General features: G+C 40.4%; 1 protein-coding gene across 1 annotated transcript; it reads right to left on the bottom strand.

Moving 5' to 3' along the window:
• Window positions 1-207: 207 nt before the first annotated feature.
• rad18 (RAD18 E3 ubiquitin protein ligase) lies at window positions 208-13,229 on the bottom strand. Its single transcript, XM_069725237.1, has 11 exons — window positions 13,090-13,229; window positions 12,204-12,282; window positions 11,666-11,727; window positions 11,328-11,398; window positions 7,072-7,472; window positions 5,987-6,086; window positions 4,639-4,826; window positions 4,127-4,197; window positions 3,770-3,830; window positions 994-1,125; window positions 208-427 (listed from the first exon to the last, which is right to left on the bottom strand). Exons 1-11 carry the CDS (start codon window positions 13,138-13,140, stop codon window positions 312-314), a joined length of 1,332 nt encoding a protein of 443 aa, XP_069581338.1. The 5' UTR covers window positions 13,141-13,229; the 3' UTR covers window positions 208-311.
• Window positions 13,230-20,712: the final 7,483 nt, after the last annotated feature.

The following is a 20,712-nucleotide window of genomic DNA, read 5'->3' on the forward strand; positions in this document are numbered from 1 at the left end:
CGAGTACGAGGTCGGAGGGCGTCGAGTACGAGGTCGGAGGGCGTCGAGGGCGTCGAGTACGAGGTCGGAGGGGGTCGAGTACGAGGTCGGAGGGCGTCCAGTACGAGGTCGGAGGGCGTCGAGTACGAGGTCGGAGGGCGTCGAGTACGAGGTCGGAGGGGGTCGAGTACGAGGTCGGAGGGCGTCGAGTACGAGGTCGGAGGGCGTCGAGTACGAGGTCGGAGGGCGTCGAGTACGAGGTCGGAGGGCGTCCAGTACGAGGTCGGAGGGCGTCTCCACTGACGACATGTTCAGACGGTGTTCGTTACTTCTCACCTGCTGATGGAGACGTCGCTGCCGCCGGGGCTGGACGACATCACCGTCTCCTGCTCCTCATCTTCATCTTCCTCTTTCATCACCACCAAGCTGTTGGCTGCTGCAACTTCATCTGAGGAAGGAAAAAATATATATCGTTACTATTTTATTATTGTGCACAAATCAGGGTCATGAAATGAAGACAGATTTTAAAAAAAAATGTTTTTATCTTTTCTGATAAATCAGATACGAAAATTTTGAACAAAGAAAATAATTACATACGACTCTTCATTCAGTAGAAGTAGTGCAATTTACAAATATTGTCCTTTGCCTTATTCTATAAGATGCATCACAATATTTCAGAAAAGCTGCTGCAATTTTTTTTTTTTTTAAATCACAACAATCACAAAAAAAACCTTTCTGAAATTCTGGATTGATTAAAATAGGGGTGACTGACAAGGTGAGGGAAAAGGATGAGGTGAAATTGCATATGTTGATATCAGGCATGTTGTTCGAAAACACATTTTTCACCAGTAATTAACGAGTTAGTTTTCATGTTGCACTTGTCTTTTAAAGATAAAAACACGAATTTCTAATTTCTACTGAGGATCCAGAGACTTCGGCTGAAGTGTTCCTGAAAGGTCTGAAAGCATCCCGGGGTGAGATGGTATTTCATTTCTCCAGAAGAGTAAAGAGTACCTGCAGAAGGGGCTTTGTGTGCCTCCTCTTCCTCCACACTGACTTCCTGTTTAACATGAGTGTGCTTGCTGGTCTCTAGGCGACCACGGACCTGGGCAATTAGGCGGGAAAAGTCACTGCTGTGCTGCTTCCCTGTTGGTGAAAAGAGCACATTGGAGCAGGTTAAGGAGGACAGAATTGTTAATGTGCTGGTTGCCATGACAGTTGGTCAAATTATTGATCCGTTTCATAAAGTTGTCTCACAATGAATAATGAGTTCACCTTGAATATACATGTCATAACATGTCGCCTGCTTGTTGGGTTCTTTACATGATTTTCTTTGATGCATCACTGAGTGCTCGGTGTTGATCAGCCCCAACTTTAACTTACGAAATAATGTATTTTTTATTATGACCTTTGCATTCAGCATTCAGCTCATTGATAAGTGATGCTCAGGTCAGTAATTGTGAAACGGTAACTTCAAAAAAATACTAATCATTTTTAAGAGCGATAGCAGCTCCATAAATAATGTGATGTCACTGCAAAGAAATGATGGTCAACTATAAATAAGAGCATGAAAAAAGAGGAATAAAAGTTCAATTTCATCAGTAAATCAAAAACAAATGAATAATTCAATCATTCAATTAATTATCAAACAATCTGCAAATCTGTGACGTTCAAAAAAACAAAGACAGAAATAAAAACAGCTCCATTAGAATCAGTGAAATCTAACTATCACCATCAGCAGCTCGGCCATCAACAAGTTCAGGGATGTTGTTTTAAAAAGGATTTTATCTGCAGTCTTGTTATTATCAGCAGATTAATAGCATTAAAAATATGCAAACAACAAGACTCCTCACTTCAATGCTTTGATCCCTGTGAGAGTTGTTAAGAGTTCATATTCTCAATCTGATCCTACATCAGCTTTAATACAAACAATTTAAACGCCACCTGCGTCGTCAGTTTGTGAGTTACAAGCCACGGTTACGTCCCACGCAGCAGATTAATTTAATAGACACGAGAGATGCAGCAGCACTGCAACACAATTTACAACCGACTCCACGGAGAACAGCACGAAGCAGCTTCAAAAACAGAACAAAAGTCCTTCTCTAAAGGACGGTGGTCAGTCAGCCCGTCTAAAGAACTGGTTCTGACAGACCAGAACCGGACCCCTACAACTGGAGTTCATTGTGGATAGTTGTAATGACTGCTGACTGTGACAGGCTGGTACACCTGCCAATCAAACACAAATCTATTTATTATTCTGAGCTCATTTCTTGGGGAAGGAAAGGATTTTATTTTGAAGGAGGATATTTCCATTCACTTCCAATCACCATTTAAATGAATGGTGGTGTTTGCGTCAAACCTTCATGTGCACATTCTCTTCAGTAAACTGGTTAACAAAAAGCTCAAATGATTCCTACGGTCACAACATGATTCTTCTCCGACCAGCTACGATTGTTTTTACACTGAAAACATGTCAGAATAACAGAAGTCTGCAGCAGCCGGCGGTTCGTGTGTGTGCACGAGTATTTGCTGCTCCGCCACCGCTCCCCATGCCGGCAGAGTGACTCATCCACATCCTCCTCTAAATCAAGAGGTTATCACAGCAGTGGAGTTATTTATAGAGCGCCCCCCGCCCCCATCCTCCTCTGAGTCACATCCATTTCTCAAACACTTAAAGTTAGCTCCACCGAGTTATTTCTAACACGGGTCAATATGACTTGTGCTGCTCGGACCACAGCACACACCGGTCAGCTGTCTGTCTCAGGGATTCTCTATGAGCTCGAAGCAAACAGAATAAACACCCAGACAGACATTCAAACACACAAGCAGCCCTACAAGTTACGATAAAAATACATTTCAGGTATTATTCGGAGGCGAAAAGCCTTTTTCATTCCCCGCCTCGTTGCTGAATCTCTCACTGCTGACACGCCTGTTCTGCAGGTTTGTGCACTGATGAAGACGTATGAGGCCGTCTCCGACTACAGTCCTCCAAGACGGAGGAACTGACAGAGATTATAGCTGTGGGACACGACAATGAATATGTAAAGTTATTGAAGGTTTTTCAGGACAGTCTCCACAGCATCACAAAACAACACGACTCAAATCCGATAAAAGAAACAATGTCAGACACGTTCTATGATGGATTATCCCTCAAGCAGAAATAAGGTGGATGTTCTTACTGAACTGGCTGCTTACAAGAGGAGAACATAAATTGACTGATCGGTCTAGCAGCTCTTTGGAGAACTGTCATTGAGAGTTGACTGAAATCTATCTGAACCTAAAGACATTTATCTCCCAGACATGAGTGATAAACCGTCTGCAGCCCAGGACGGAGACCTGCAGTGTCCTTCAGGGAGACAATCAGGAGCAGTTTCATATTTTCAGATAACGGATAGTTTATAGTTAAACTGAAGTTCAAAGCAGAGCTGAGCCGCTTCACCTGAAATGAAGAGCAACGCTGCTATAAATACAGAGAAATGAAGACACTTTCAACCAGTAAAACAGCTTTTAGAGAAAAGACCTGTCTCATGATATAAAACAGAAACATCTTTAAAAGAGGTCGAGCCTCCGTTTATCCGAGCAGCACTTCCACTCCTGAACTCTAATCTCAACCTCAATGTGCTACACAACAGCAGGGAGGAAAAATTACACCAAAGTGTTTCCGATGTTCATTTTTAAGTGCGGTGAATTACACGCTGAGAGAAAAAGAAGGAGAAACCAACATTTCAAATACTTTCAGGGAACACAAAATTGTTCAATTTAGGGGGAGGAGGGGAGGCGGGGCACTCACTATAATTTGAATGCATCTCCTCGATCTCCTTCTCAGATTGATTCTTTGAGAAAACCATCACCTGCAGGAGAAGACACATATATACTCACATTATGAATAAAGCAGCTGCCCAAAGGACATTCATTGAAACCCATTGTGGGACTTTCCTACTGTAACCTGCACATTGAGCAACAACAGAAACCTGTAAAGTTTTAACATTCAGAGTTTCTCACCAGAATGAACCTTATTATTCTTCAGGCTCTGAGAAAACACACAATAAAGCCACATAAAGGGAGGAAACCCTCCTCAAAACACGACATTTAACAAGAAATAAAAAATGAACTCAGTTGAAGTTCCCATTGAACCTTTAGTACTTACAGGTTTAGATTTCCCATGCAGCTGATTTCTGATCTTCTCGTTGGCCTCCACCTCCTTGGCGATGTCTTCAGCTTTAGACAGAGGAGACAGAACATCTGTATCACACATGACATCACAAATATCACCTGTCATCAAACACATAGGAGGTTTGTGACCAATAAGGTTGCTGTAAAAAACATTGAGGCGTTCCAAGAAAGAAACACAACCAGTAATATCAAACCATGCATCAATACATATGTTATGTTCATGTCTCATAAAAAAGACACATTATATAACAATATATCTTAAAGCAAAATTATTTCTGTGTGAGTTTTCCCCCAAACTTAATTTCCAGGAGGATGTTTACTGGAGGGATTTCTGAGGAGGTTGGAAAACACATCATAAACAACTTTCTGTTGGGTGTCAACATCCTGTAGTTTAAAAACTTCTACATATTCACATCAACTTTATTGGAGTTTTTAAAATCTAAATTAGTTCTCTTCATTCCAGGTAAACACACTGAACCCCCTCACCTGACTTGGGGTTCAGGGCGTCACACTGCGCGTTGTATAAGTGCACAAAGTCCTGGTGTCTCCTGATCAGCTGATCTCTGGCGCCCTGCATGGACAGATGACACTCCTTCAGCCTCCTCTTCAGCTCCTGCACCGACAGCAGGTTATAAACCAACTTCCCCATCGGACGCCTCGTCTTACCGAAGGAGCTGAAACGGACAATCGGCAGATATCAACGCTCTCCGCTCATCTATACGGAAGTCTATGACGCAGGTCCGGGACATTATAAGCAGAAGACGATGATGAAAGTATGAACTTAATCAATTACACCACATTGGCAGGATCAGGTAAGTCAAAAGGATATTAAGGAGTTATTAGAAATGCCGTAAGACAAAATCCTCTGTAATTCATCATGATGACACAAAGTCTACTGCGGAGTCAGAATATTCCACCACTGCACAAGTGTGACAAATCATAACAGTCACATAATACCTGCATGAGTCATTAATCACCCAGAAAAACACACGTTTCAAAGGCCGGTCAACAGCAAGGTGAGTTATGTTGTCAGATTTCAGCAGGATTGTAGCGAGGTCAATGGTAAACGAATGATTGCAGTAATTCTGACATCATCAGCCAACAACAGCTGATTTACACTGAATGTCTTTATAGTGCAGCTATTCTCAGTACAGATAAAATAAAGTCATCATCCTTCACCTACTTCACAGGAATAAATACACATCAAGTAAAAAGTTAGAGAAAAAAAATCTTTGGAAATAGTTGAAAGAACAGATAGCTAAAGTTCATAGTGACTACAACAATATATTACAATGATTTGTCATTAAATAAAATATAAGCAATTTAAATATGTTTTCTTAAAGCCACATATGATCATTTCTGCACTCGTTTGTTACCAAAACTGTAATCCAGGACATTTACAGTAGAAATACGAGAAGCAATTACCCTGTAAAATACTTCTACTGCGTGTAAGACGATACATGAAGAGACAGTCACACAGTCCTGGGACCGGAGCATCATGTCCACGTTTCACAGCTGGTAATCCAACTTCTCTTTAATGTACCTAAAGACCGCTTCACAGCAAACAGGTTGGTGGTCAAGAAAAACACACAACCACAGAAACCTCAGCTTCTCCTCATATTTCTAATCATATTTAAAAGCCACAACACTTGAACGTTTCAGAGTTTGGTTCTTCCTCAATCACAGTTTCACAAAAACAGGAGACAAGCACACGTCACTACTTTATACTTCATCACTCTGAAGTCTGGGAAACCTATTAAACGTCTGCTACTCATATTCCACCTCCTTCTAGATCATCAGAACTCCACTGAAGTGACTGTTGGGTGGTTTTTACCTCCTCAGACTCTCCTTCTTCTCTCCTCTGGTCAGACACGTGTCCAGATGTTTGTTAATAAAGTGCGGTGACACACACACTGAACACACGGGACACTCCACTGCAGACACAGAGAACAGCTTATTAGTATCTAAACAGCTGGTACATTGTTAGTTCAATACAAACAGTTAATGTATCACCACAAAGTATAAAACACACACGGTGCCTTTCATTAATAAATTAAATCAAAGAAAAGAAAAGCTGATTCTCAACAAGATACACAAACTGACTAAATAGAACAAGACTTCCCTTTGAGGAGCACATCAGTGTTTAACCCTTTCAGCTACATGTTACCACCAACACCAGTTATGAAATTTTATAAAGACACGTAAAGCTTGTTTGAGAGCTTCGTAATATTAAAATACCTTGAACGTATTCAAAAAGGTCCCTGAACAGTTCCCACTGTGTGAAACACGACCCTCACCAAGCGAAGAACTTTCAAACGTCTGACCGGATTGAATTGGAATAGTTTTAAGAGTTTTGTGTTATCATCAGATATTTTTCAGGGATATCTCAGAGATTAGTTTGGGGAGAACAAAGCGAGGGTGCTAATCAAATGTAATTTGAGTTACAAAGGCCGAACCATAATAATAAAAAAAAAAAAAGTGTTCTGATTGAATCCCATCTTTGGGACAGAATCTTGATTTATTATAAAAGTAGATTTAATTTTTGGATCGTTCGATTGAGGTTTTAATCGTCACTGAATGTGAATTTGAATTGTGGCCCAGTTACAATAACTCTGATCATATGAATAGACTGGTGATGTTACAAGTGTTGAAGGTAAAACACAAAGAAAACATGTCTGAGACAGAAAAAGCTCCTTCCTGCTGTGTTCTGCTCGTTTCTTTGTCGACTGTATAGATGTCAACATTAACTGTGCAGCTCTGAACGTCTGCCGCTTCCTTCTTTGAGCGGTATAGAAACCGTCTGACAGGAAGCTCAGCTCAGTGGAGGTTCTGGAGTCTGATGGAGATGAGCGGTGGGACAGAGTGAAGGAGGCAGCTCAGGCGATGCACCGAGCTCCAGCTGTTAGTAAAATATTTCACCTTTGATGACGGGCTTCACGTCGACGGAGGAATGTGCGTTCTGAAGTTCGCTGCTGATGTCAAACAAGGACGTTTCCTCCTGTTTGACTGACATCAAACTCAGGCAGGATGTTTCCACACTCATCGGTTCTTCCTTCACCGCCGCTGAAAGTGGAGCTCTTCCTGAATGTAGGTCAGCGTCCTTCTCACAGCGGGTTGGTGCAGCGAGGATTTTCTCCCACTGAGCATCTCGCTGGCTCTTTCGTCTGGAAGCTGTTTCAGGCTTTTTTAGGAAAAAGTGACTCAAAACGGAGCCGTTGCACTTCTGGTCTCTCTTTCTGGGAGTTTTGCATTTGACAGCCGTGGCCGGGGTCTTTGGTGATATTGGAGGGGAGTCAAAATTCACTTTTGACAACTGCTGCCTGGAAAAAGACAAAAAGCAAAAGTGCTTTTTAACTTGTGATAAGTGATAAAAACGTGTGCAGCATTTGAGTTAGACAATCGTGCTCCTTTTGAAAAGCTCCTGTTAAAAACAACAACTTATCCTCCTACAAACACTGAACAATGACAGACTGCATGAAGTTCACCGTGCAGGTTACACAACTGAAAATAATATAAAAAGCAGTTTGTGCCAATAAACGTTGCACAGGCACGCGCACACGCACACACACACACACACACACAACCTCTTCCCAACAAAGACCTTAAAGAAATATGCCCTCCCAGAGCAGTTCATCTGTACCACTATACAGACATGACTATTGTTCGCCGACACTAAAATAAAATGAAAAAAAAAAGTGTTATATTCAACGAAAGCAAACAAATTTATAACAAACAAAATAACTGAGTGAAAAAGGCTTTTTTTATCCATCTCTTTCTTTAAAACCATCTTTCCTGTAATTTGACATTGCTAAATGAATGCGTTGGGTTACCCAACGTTCTGCTACTCAACATAACCTGCAGATCCAACCAGACCGCCTCCTTCTTATCTCCACGTCCAACTGTTTCAACTGTTTGAGAAATAACACGTTTTCTATTACTTTCCACGCAGCGCGGTACCAAAGTAGTTTACTGACTGTTGCCATGGAGACCAGCTGGACGAGCCCATCAGACTGTACATTTAGAGATGCGGTCCATATTTAATTCACAGTGGGTTTAAAATTAGTAGCTAACATGAAGATAGTTCCATCAGGACAGCTGGTTTATTCCAAAATCACGATTCAGACTGTTGTATTAAGTAACTGAAATGTTCCTTTTTTAGATCAAGCAATTAAACTCTCTTTAAATCATATTCATCATCATGTGCTGGATCCATAAAGACTGGGGAGGCATGAAAATATAAAAAGAAACTTTTAACAAATGCAAGAAAAAGACACCAGTTCCATTTTACTCCTCATCTTATTCCAGCAACATAATCAAGGTGTCACTCAGCATCATTTGAACTCACTTTAAGTAGAAAATGATGAGTTTGGACAGACGTAAACACACATCATAGTTTAATATGACGGTCTGTTCATTATTTAGCAGCAGAAAGGAAACTGCTCCTCTCAGAGTGAAGTGGAGTCGAAGTGCAAATCAATGTTTGCATTCTCTGCTAAACCAACTTATTAATGGGGAACAAGAAGAACATGAAATAGATTCGAAAAAAAACCAACCATTTCATACCATTTAAGAGGGAAACTTAACTGTACGTGTGAATAAGTACAAAAGTTGAAGCATTTTATTTGCAATCTCACTGAATTTCCAGATTGAGAGCTTAAGTAACCAAGAGAGCCAAAAGGGGGTCGATAGCATCCATTTTAATGGCAAAAACATTGTATTGATTCCACTTTAATGTGAGGGATAAACTTCTGTAATTCTTTTTGTGGTTTTAAAGGGAAAGGACAGCTCCTCCTGAAGCACTTTTAAAACTTGCTGTCAGGGACCTGAACGCCTCTCAGAGGTGAGCCGACGCGTCCACGACATGACGACACGGCTCAGTTCAGGAAAACAACACGAGAGAAGAGCAGCGTGTCCGCGGTGATTAAATATATTTACTACCAATATATGTGATGTGAACGCTCCACTTCTGCCAAAGTAAACCAATGAGAGAAGAAACGAGGAGGTACCAGACGGCTGGGTCATAAAAATGTTCCTTTGAGGGATTAATAAAGTGTGTGTGTGTGTGTGTGTGTGTGTGTGTGTGTGTGTGTGTGTGTGTGTGTGTGTGTGTGTGTGTGTGTGTGTGTGTGTGTGTGTGTGTGTGTGTGTGTGTGTGTGTGTGTGTGAAGTGTTTGGAATCCCATCATGGATGTACGGAGTGAATTTACAGAGACACGCTGATGAATAAGTCAAACTGCTGCCATCTGGACGACGACTTGGTTCCTTCTGTTCGCCAGCAGCAAACTTTCACATCTTCCACAAGAAATACTTTCTCAGAGCAAAAGTGTTTGTAATAACGGAGCAGAGGGAAATCTGGTCCGGTGAAAGTGTGTGTGTGTGTGTGTGTGTGTGTGTGTGTGTGTGTGTGTGTGTGTGTGTGTGTGTGTGTGTGTGTCTGTCTGTCTGTCTGTCTGTCTGTGGTTTGAAAGAGAAACAGACGTCTGGTTTAATGGAGTAAATTAGAGCCATCGGCCAGCAGCTCCCTCGTGCAGCCGTCTACAGGGAGACATGTGAAAGCCCATCCATGTACTAAAGTACGACATCCCATAGCAACCACACCAGCGCATGTTTTAAATCTTCCTCCATAGAACGATCTGCACAGACCAAAACTGAAATCTACAGAAAGTCTTTAAACGCAGCATATTCATTACACAGCAAAGGAAACAAGCCGAAACAGAGCTGTTTGTGACGACTCTATTCCTCCATAAACACTTTATGACCGTCACCATCATGCAATCCCACTTTCAGACGCTCGATGTCAGACAACAGGAAATTAAAAAGTGAAGGAAAGAACAGCAGCGTAATCCACTCAGTCGTAACGGTGATGACAATCGGAGGGTATACAGTTCAGAGGGAGACCTTTCCGAGCGTTGATAACACGCAGGTGATTGATGGAAGGCACAAACATCTCGGCTTACAGACTGATAACGCCGTTCTATCAACAGCAGCCCAGACATGGAGGAAACTATTCCTGTCATTTGAGTCTCAGGTTGAACACAAGAAGAGCCTCAGTTTGTCCTGCAGGCTTATTGTCATCTGCTACAAAGCACTCGAACACATCAATCATGAAAGTCCGTTATCTATAATGCAAAGCACAGAATACAACTGTCCCACTGCACAAAAACATTTATCAGTCTTCCAAAGAGAAGCACTGACTGCAAGCATGCGGCCAGCTGCACCATGTGACCTGTGTACCCAATAAGAGACGATCAGCTGGGAGGAAATGGTTTTCTTCCACTGTGATAAGTGTCCTTCGGCCGAGCTCTCTGTCGGCATCCTGTTGTAATGAAAACATTTCGGCCCCAAAGGAGAAAACCAGAAGAACCCTGAATGACCTCAGCTGATGAAAACTAAAGCCCCATTTCATTTGCAGAAAATCCACAAATCAGAAGCAGATTACTGCAAGACAATTATAAGTGTTTCTCCCGTGCAGGTATATTGGAGTCACCTGATATGGATTTCCATGTGGACATATTGTAATCCTGTCAATAACAACCGGATCCCCCGAAATCAACCACAGTAAATCACTTTTCTCTGCAGGTCTCAGAACGATGATGATACAAACGGGAGCACCTGCTTTCAGGGTAAAGAGGTTTTACACGGATTGAGGAGTACATTTTATTTCCTGATCTGTTATTTCTATTATTCTTTTAACCTTTGTGCTGTCTTCGCGGACACAATACGAGAGCTGTGTTCGTCTGGGTCAGAGGTCAAAAGGTGCGTAGTCCTATAATGACAAATTTATCAATTGATTTGATTTTTTTAAATTTTTATTTTATACACTTTATTAATCCCCGAGGGGAAATTTGGGGAAATTAAATGACAAATAAATAACACATTTATGATCAAAATGGTTTCGAAAGCGGGTCACGAAAGACGCGAGTACAGCAGGAAGGTTGTTATATATATATATATATAAATAATACTTTATTTGATAGGATGAAAATGATAAACATTTCTGACACTCCAAGCATCCATACAAGAGATTATGTATGTTTGCTGATACACATGTAAACACAAGTACATATTTCATACCGAATCATGCAGCAAGGTTCCTCATATTTGAATTTTTCTATCATTCACCCAAATATTGTGAGACAGTTAAATTGTGAGACAGTTTACTGGATATTTGTTACCTTGCAGCTTGAAAGTTTACGACCAAGTCATCCAATAATCGGTTGTTCCTCAGATCTGATTCTGTCATTTGCTAAAAGAAAAGAAAGTTAGATATGAAGCCTCTAAGGTTTTAATTTATGACATAATCTTTTCATCTACAAAATGTCCTTCACATTTTCTCAGTCAACACTGATATGAAACAGAAACACAATGTTTCGCATCTGAAATGACTTAAAGGATCAACTGATTATAAGAACAGTTTCTGATAAGTCTCTGTTGGAGTAATGACCTTCATTATTATGCTAATTTCACAGGGGGGGGGAGTCTGATTACATAATCATGTCATGTTCATACTTACTGCATTGCAAACTGGACACTGAAGCTTATAGGAGAGGAATTTCCTAATGCACAGGGAGCAAACTGCAAACAGAATTTACGTTAAAATCTGCGAGCTAACAGGTTGTTCGTTAATTTAGATCGATCAACAAACATTAAGGAAAAATCCTCCTTCAGTGCAACGCTGCATCCGGTCCGTATGAAAAGAGTCTACGGACACCAACGGACTCAGACAACGATGGAAACAAAGATGATGGCGAGTGACACAGTCTGACTACAAAATACATCTTTCAAAGTGCACACGCCTCTTTAAAGTAGTTTTACTTGTTTGCATCTTACAGGTAGAAACACTTTCAAACAGCTTTGAACACATTAACGTCACAGTGGACGGATTCGGTTGTTTTTGTTTCTCGGTTAATGCCGTAAAATAAATTCCTTGTTTAATGTTTCAGGGTTGTTGTTTTTTTTTTTACAAATGACTTAATGGTGCTGCCTTCATTGAACAGAAGCTCCCCAAACAGCATCACAGCTGTCCTGAAAGGGGCTCCGCGGCGACTTACAGTTATGTGAGCATTTAGTCATCATGGAAATGTCGAGGAAGTCGAAACAAATGGGACATCGAAGCAGGGTGTCGACATCCTGGAGCAGAAAAACCACAGTGATAAAACATCATCGTAAAAACATACTAAAACTGTGAGTAAAAAAGTAGCCAGACATGAATAATTATAGAAAATAATAAATATCACAAGAGACCAGTAAACATGGCGGATCTGAAGCATGCAGTTACAGTACTGAGCATTCATAGGTGCTTTATTCTTAAAGAAACTCAGGTGATCAAGTATCCTGCATTTTAAACATAATATATAAATCAGGAACATTGTTTTGTGTCTCATGGGCTCAGTGTGTAGATGTGGTGTCGTGTGTGGTTTCCTGTCGTTTCATGTTTGTACAGGATGAAGTTTTATCTTCAAGAAGACTTCAGTTTGTTATTGTTTTAGCAGGTTAGCATTCAGGCTAACGTGTCAGGCTGTTTGTCTGAATGTACGTTGAACGTTGACTGCGGTTAATTAACGGTAGACAGAATAAACAGATTCCACTATAAATATATATATAGATATATATTTATATATATCTATATATATATTTATATATTTTATAAACATTTTATATATATAAAATGTTTGCCAACGTTGCATTAGCAACTGTTAGCAAATCAGTAAAATAACAAGACCGGATGTGGCTGAACGCTTTTATTTTAACTGCATTAGAAGTTTAACGTAGAAGTTTAACGTAGAAGTTTAACGTAGAAGTTTAACGTAGAAGTTTAACGTAGAAGTTAACGTTAGTGTTTCGTGGATGCTACTTAGCGTTAGCTGCTGGTGCTTCCATGTAGCTTAGCGCTACTAGCCAACGGTGCGTTGTAAAATAAATCCAGTTGCAACTTACTTTCAGACATGCGAGGCCAGGAGGTAAATCCGCCTCCATCGGGAAAGCCATGTCTCGGAAAGGATCGCTGATGTTTGAGAAAGTTAGCGACAGCTGTTTGTCCAGCGGAGAGTTTATTTTTCCTAGCACGGCGACGGAATGCCCTGCATTGAAAGAGGAAGTAGAACGTTCAACCACCGGTGATTGGTCGAGCTTAAGGTTGGAGACCAATGAAATTCATTCAGGGCGTGGCCAGTGACAACTCTTCCGTCGCTGTCCTATTAACTTCCCGCTCGCTGGTCGGGACGCAGGACGCCTCTGACGTCATTTGAAAACATCCGCTCAGCCACATGTAGCTGCAGATTGTCACTCACACGTTTCACAACATACCAGCACTTTAAACACAACTGAGCCTCAATCCCGAAAAAAACATTTATTTGATTGTTGTTTGAGGTCTTTTTGTAGGAATACCATTAAAGAAAATCACCTAAACGTTTTTTTTTTTTTTTATTATTCCATGATAAATGGGACTAAATGGTTATAAATGGTAAAACAAAATCCTCGGTATGGTGAACTATTGTGGTGAGCAGCTTTTTGCCAAATTTTAATGTTTTGTTTTATTTTGTTTTTAAATGTCCATTTTTACAAATTCCTTATGAATTCAAACATATCTCCTTAAATTTTTACATAAACTCTTTGTATTAACTATCTTTCATAACAAGTCGTCGTTACAGTGTACGAACACCGTATGTTAACCTTTTTTAATGCACTGAAGTGAGCCCTGTCAAGCGATCTAATCTTCATGATTATTCAGTAAAGGACGGGTAAAAGACAAAAAAGCCTAAGTAAACAATTATTTTGCTTCCATTGGAGTGAACTAATAATATAATAATACTGTACTACTGACGATTGCCAGGAAATAAGAGAGTGGCTCATGGGTTTTTCATAAAAGCCTGGCTCTTCCTTGGTGATACTATGACAGCTTCTCTACTCCCACTACTTTCACTTGATAAGGAGACAGTTGATCCTGGGTGACAAGTGTAAGTATGAACAATAACCAGTTCCAAGCGTATCATTAAAAATATTTTATTATGCTCATGAATGCCTTTGACAGTTGTTGTCAGGTTCTGGTAGTTAGTAAAAGTCATAATCAATTTTGTCTTTGAACTTTAGAAATAAGCTTCACATTGTTTCCCTTAAGAAACTTTAAACCAGTACGATCTTCGGCCCACAATAACCTATAAAATATCATTACTCATTTCTCTCCCTCTTAGTTTTGAAGTTGGTCACTTCTAACAATCACAATGAGTTGAACATGACAGTATTTTAATCATTTTTTAATATTTGCTTGATTTTTCAGACGAGGTACTTTATGTTTGTTTGACATTTCCTTTCATGACTTAATGTTTAAAAAAAATGGTTGAATCCAAAGTGTTCTTTCAACCCTGACATTTCATTAAAGTGATTTTACTTTGCATGTAATGAGTGGACTGTAACCAACAGACAAAACAGAAGTATTAACATCAGACAAGGTCAGTTTTAAGGTAAAACATAATGCAGACAAGAAACACAGACTAAATGCTTTGCTGGAAAACGTCCTCACGTAAAGTGCTGACCTTGAAAGTGAAGCCACTGCATCTGTAAAGAGACATTTCCAATTTAATGAGTCGTTGTGTTTCAGCTGACAGCCTGAAGCTTGCAGCCAGTCCGGTCCCCAACATCATCGATCATGTGTCCGTAACAACACACTCAGACCTCCACAGCTCAACTCAGCGTTCCCAAGACATGCATACATGTCGCCGTTTAACTGAGTCTCAATCTGAAGCATGTGTGAAAGCTCCGCTGGGTGTATCATAAGCCCAATGTAATTATTAGAAAACTCTCATTACTCATGTCTTTAAACATTACTCAGACAAAGCTGGTCTGATCAGACCTGCCAGTCAGTTTGGGGAGGACACGGTCAGGGCAACCCTGTTTACATTCAGATTTGATCCTTTCACATCATAGGACGAAAAAAGGGACACAAGTAAATTAAGAAATAAATACAAACAATGTCAAACATGAAAATGCCTCAAATTGAAGTTGTCATTTCCCGTTTGGAGTGACATTCATCTCAGCCTGACCAGGAGACGTGTGGACGCCACATCATGCTGTAGATACCCAGCGATGTAAAGAGCCTTTTTGTTTGGCATTTATCACAGGAAGTATATTTATGACAGAAAATAGCATGCCTGTGTTATGGGCTGCTGTCTGTCGATAGAAATGATGATTTTTTTTTTCCTTTTTACCATTCATTATTTCCTGTGAACACCTGTTAGAAAGCAGGAAAGCCTAAATGTTTTAGGATGAAATCATAAATGTCAGAGCCGAACCAGCTTCTCATTTTCAATTTGTCATGTTCTGATTAGGTGACTTCATTCAGCCGAAGATAATTCAGCTCCTCTCTGCCTCTTCCTGACTGAAGTCTGTATATTGAAGCATTTCCTTCAGCTGTGTCTTTGACATTTCACCGCTTCATTAATTCTCTCCATATATATCACAAAAGGGACGAGCATCGCTTTGAATTCTGCGGACGTGCACTGACTGAAGAAATGTCCTCACTGAGCTGCTTTAAAACATATGAACATGTTCAATAAATACTCCTGCAGAGGGGACATAACACAGACACGTGAACCGAGGAATCACGTCGGACGGACGTACAGCTGGCTTCGTATCAGATTAATTCAGTTGGACTTCGACGTTGAGTTTGGAAACGGGGGATGTTTAATCACCGGATACTCAGCCAAGCAGAAATGATATGGCTGTTAGAAGATGACATGTTGCACCGAGTGCCTGGGAGACTGTGTTGTGATTAAAGCCAGCAGCGGATATTTTACTCACCGGCTTTTCAGTCTTCAATTTTAAATGTTCTTTTCAGTGTTGTTTCACTGATTCTGTATGTTTGAGGATCATCTACTGTTTTCTGATGTTTTCTTAGACACAACCTGTAATCCAGTTTCTTTCTAACTTCTTTTATTTTTTGGTTAATCATCCTTTCTTTCTCATCACATGAAGGAAACTTTGTAATGATACAGAGAACATTAGCAGATGTCGACTTCAGATTGTGTTCTTTCCAATGAGAGCTGCTGAAAGGTTTTGTTGTATTTTAAAGCTTCTGTCACTAGAAGAAAACAAAGGAAAAGAAAGTGAAAGTAGTAAATTACATTGGACTGATTTCTTTATGCCTCGTTGCTGGTGACTACCAAGTGGAGGCACAATGTTTTTGTGTTGCACTTGGTCCCAAAGATGAACTGATTAGATCAAAGGTCAAAGGTCACTGCGACCTCACTCCTATCCCATGCTTGTCATTAACTCCCAATCATCAACCATCAGTGATGTCATCATCCATCAGTGAGGTCATCGTTGGTTTGTGAACGTTATGAATCCTCCAGTTCAGATTCTGTCCCGTCGCCATCTTTGCTAGTTCAGAGCGGTTTGGAGCAGGAAGTGACCATATTTGGACGAGCTGGGGGAGGAGCCAGCGGTGGATCTGACCGATCTGATTGGAAACCTGACGATACTACGTCCCGCCCACCGATAGCTGTAACCTGACTGCACCGCAGGCCTGTCAATCAAACAGACACGCCCCCAAAAACAGGTCTTCTTGAATCTTCTTTTCTAATGAATGAGGGATTATTTTCAGATGGACCTCCAGAAAACTAAGAAGAAGGAGTGACTTTAGCTAACAACACCGAGATAACTGATGGACACATTTTATTCACTTTGGATTTGATGAGAGAAGTTGAACGGGAGTCTATGGAGCCGGAGACTTTTTGGAGACGACCTATATATATGACCTTTATTTAACCAGGTAAAATCAATTGAGAACCAATTCTCATTTACAATGATGACCTGTCAGCACAGTCTCTAGTGGCACTCGCTGGTATTGCAGCTGAAGACACTTCTGGATCAGAACCATTTTACAGACCTGAAGCTACAAACACTTTTATATCCAGTCTGTGGTAACTCCTTGTGTTTGTCTAAAAGTGTTTCTGATTAAAGGCAGCGGAGACATTTAATAAGACCTTCAAAATCAGACAATCTTAAGACATTCAAAAGTAAAAGTTCCTGAGAAAGTTCAGACACAAATATAATGTCCAGACACTTTGAACATGCAGATACTTCTCACAAGATGTCTCCATACTTTTACTGAAGTTTGCATGTATTAATGTAGATGAATTTAAGTACAATAAGAGTGGCTCGTGTGCACTGGAGGTGTCGAACTTTGGACACACGACATTTTACTCAGTGAAGGTGAAACATTCAGGTGGAGCAACAGAAACAGAAGAACTTTAAACACTGCCGAGCCTCATTCATTGAATGAATCAGTCTGGTTTTATAAACAGGGCAGGACGACATGGAGGCAGCTCCGAGTTCTTTAGAGGTTCAAGGTATGTTTATGATTTTAGTTTGAAAACTGTCCTACAGACATCCGCTCTCCGACATTGTGCAGAAACACGAGCCAGAGCAGCATGTGACGTCTGTGGGGAAATTCTATTCAGCTTTTCTTGAATATAGATTCAAACCAGCCGCACACATAAGAAACACGTGAAATAAAAACTGTAGCTGAGGTTTCAGGTTCATGACTTGTTGGTTTCACTGAAATACGGTTCAAATAAAGAGAAGATGCTGCAGCAGAGGGAGAAAATCTGTCCTGTAAAACAAGTTGAAATAAACACGTCACGGAGCGCTGCAGCATATTCATGAACTCTCTCATTCCCGGGAAAATAAAACTGAATCCAGGTAGCATGGTGTTTTCCCCAAGGAGGTAAATCCTTGAATTTAAGATTCTTGACGTTCAGCTCGAGGTGAATCCGTGTGTTCTCTGCACTACGACATATGTTGTTTCAGAAAGGTGCCCTTTAAGTGTTCTGCTGCTATTTATTCTCCACGTGTCCATCTCTCATCTAATGAGGCCCTGAGCGGTGACTCATGCCGCCCTGTGTGAGCCGGACCTGTCTGGGATCCTAACGATGCCCTCGGACCTGTGGGAAATTAACGGATGAAGTCGGACTCGTGTGTGGTCTTAAAACAAGCTGTTGCCGTGACCTTGAGGAGGATGATGACAGAGCTCGGCTTGAGTGCTCATTTATGGATTTCTGTTTATTCTTTTTCATCTCTATTACAAATGCTGAAACACTAAACTGAAAATGTTACTCGATTACATTTGAAACCACCAGCAGCTTCCTGACCTCCTTCTGGCTGACTGACATCAAACATGACTGCTAATGTCCCTTTACATTTATGCTTTAAAACATACACAGTCTGTGATCCGTGAACCTTTCTGATGGCTCTGTGATGTTGGATCCGGGACGGAGAGGATGAGAGAGAGTGTTGTGAAACAGACTGAGATATTTGTTGGAGGTGTGACTTCTCATCTGAGTGTGACTTTCACTCTGTTGCAGTATTCATGCATTTTTACATGAGCCGTGCAGCATAAACACACTTTAATGTTGAAAAATTAAAAGCTACTTCCTGTTACATTTACCATGAAACTCATGAATAACTCATCTGAGATCATTTGCATGAAGCAGAGGATCGATTTAGTGGTCAAACGTTTAACCAGAGATGTATTAGCATCAGATAGAGCTCATAAATGTCTGACTGGTGGTGCTTCAGTTCAAGGTTTTGTTAGATTCAGCATGAAATTGCAAAATCAGGCAGCGATCAGATCTCAGAGCTTCAGTTTGTGTTTCAGGAGGTTTTATCAGCAGGTACGTGTTGATCGACACGTTGTGTGTTCTTTCATGTGACTCGTGTGTCTTCGGGACAGATTTATTATGCATGATGTATGTGTGCGACATCCTGCTGCACTTCAAAGACACGCAGCTGGAAATGTCAGTGAATTTAAAGGTGCTGCCGTAACCTTGAAGGTCTTTATGGCTGTCGGAGATCCTTCCTGTTTATGTCTGAAGAAGGAAGTCAGAAACAGAGGAATGTTTTCATTTCTGGGGGAGATCAAACATTTCTATACTGATGGCCACACAGCATAAAGTATTAACTGTCTTCTGGATCTGTGCAGCGCTCTGATCCCTGCAGGCTGCCACAGCGAGACTGGCACAATATGAAAAGTAAAAAATTTCTCATCTTTTCATAGAGAAGCCAATGATATATTCATGTAAATGTCACTTGGAGCTTCCAATGGTTCTCTCAATCATGTTGAAATATTGCCTCCTATTTTTTGCTTTAAATAAATGCATCCCTTGTTTTCTTATATCCTGATTATGATAACGGATGGTCTGCGGCTCATCGCTACTCCTTCGGGGGTTTTAACTGAAGAGTTTGTTCATTATTTTCATAAAGAGAAGGTGAAGATTTACACCAGAAGTTATGATAATGTTGTTGTTGCCGTGACTCTCTCACAGAGATTATGCCTTATTGAAGCATTTGCTCATTAATGAAAACGGGAGAAAAGCCAAATTAGGCCGCCAGAGAGGATTTACGTAACGTATTTTTCCGACCAGCTGCGGCATCTGCTCCTGATGAGGTCTACCTCATCCTGCAGAGGCAGAGCGGCCGCGCTGCCAGCCAGCGGGAGGAACACTGCATTCACTGGGTTTTCACTCTTTTTTCTGTTTTTGTCTTCCTCTTTTCTTTCCAAGTAATTCAAATAATTTATGAGATCATTTACTAGTGAAGAAAACTCACCTTTTTCATCAATATAACAAACATACACCTCCAAGTTTGACCTTCCCTGACCTGCAGGGTCAAAGGTCATCACGGAAGAAATTAATCACCTAATTAGGAAATTCAAGCATACTTAATTATGTGATAATTGTGTAAATTCATATTTGTTATAGCCTCTGTCTGATATCTGTGGCTTCCTTTAGATCGTCTTTGTTGGTAACAGACATAGCCAATGAATGTTTCCTTAAATTATATATTTGAAAATGATATAAATGTTATATAAATGTCTCTAAAATATTTTAGATAACATGACCTCACATTTTGTGTCGATCTCTGACTAAGTACATGTTCTTGTTATTACGAAGTTTAACTTCCAGACTAATGAACAGTGCTGCTGGTTGTCCCTGTTCTTGTTGAGCAGCTGTTTCTCAGGTAGAACAAATTGATTTGAGTTTTCAGTCTGTCAGATGGAGCTGCTGGTTTTCCTCTCAGTTTGAAAGGAGATGCAAACGTGTGATTTATGCAGAGCTCTGTTCTCTGCATGGACAAAGAGTGACTACTAACTCAACAGGTGAATCTGGTGAACATCAGATGGGTTTCTGCTGCAGTTTCTCCATCATCTGGCCACAGAGTGAATTACAGCGTCTGATTTCATGTTGATTTCTGAAAATGTCACTAAATTCTCATCTTTTTGATTTGAACATGATTAAAACTTGAAAGCGTCTCTGCTTTGGGATAGAATGAAGTAAAATAGATGTGATACAAATTATATCCACTTATTTCATCTTTTTTTTTTAGCCTTTCTTTAAAACATTTTGTTTATGTAAATTACTTGCATTGTTTTTATACAGACATTCGTTTAGCTTTTTTCCCCATTTTTCCATCTTATATAAAAAATAAAGATGTTTTCATCTGTGTCCCTTTAATGAGCATGAGAGGTCAGTCTAATATAACATACTGCATGTAGTGAAGACAGAA

Source organism: Brachyistius frenatus, unplaced genomic scaffold (genome assembly GCF_029030835.1).
Source record: "Brachyistius frenatus isolate BFR_SWC_R1_liver_20210118 unplaced genomic scaffold, ASM2903083v1 Contig_415, whole genome shotgun sequence".
Taxonomy (NCBI): domain Eukaryota; kingdom Metazoa; phylum Chordata; class Actinopteri; family Embiotocidae; genus Brachyistius; species Brachyistius frenatus.

Excerpts from the sequence above, each read along its gene's own strand:
- rad18 (XM_069725237.1), bottom strand. The coding sequence starts at position 13,140 with ATGGCTTTCCCGATGGAGGCGGATTTACCTCCTGGCCTCGCATGTCTG. Across the intron at positions 11,728-12,203 it reads GACTAAATGCTCACATAACT|TTTGCTCCCTGTGCATTAGG; the intron begins GTAAGTCGCCGC and ends TTCTGTTTGCAG. Across the intron at positions 1,126-3,769 it reads GGAGATGCATTCAAATTATA|GGAAGCAGCACAGCAGTGAC; the intron begins GTGAGTGCCCCG and ends TTTCACCAACAG.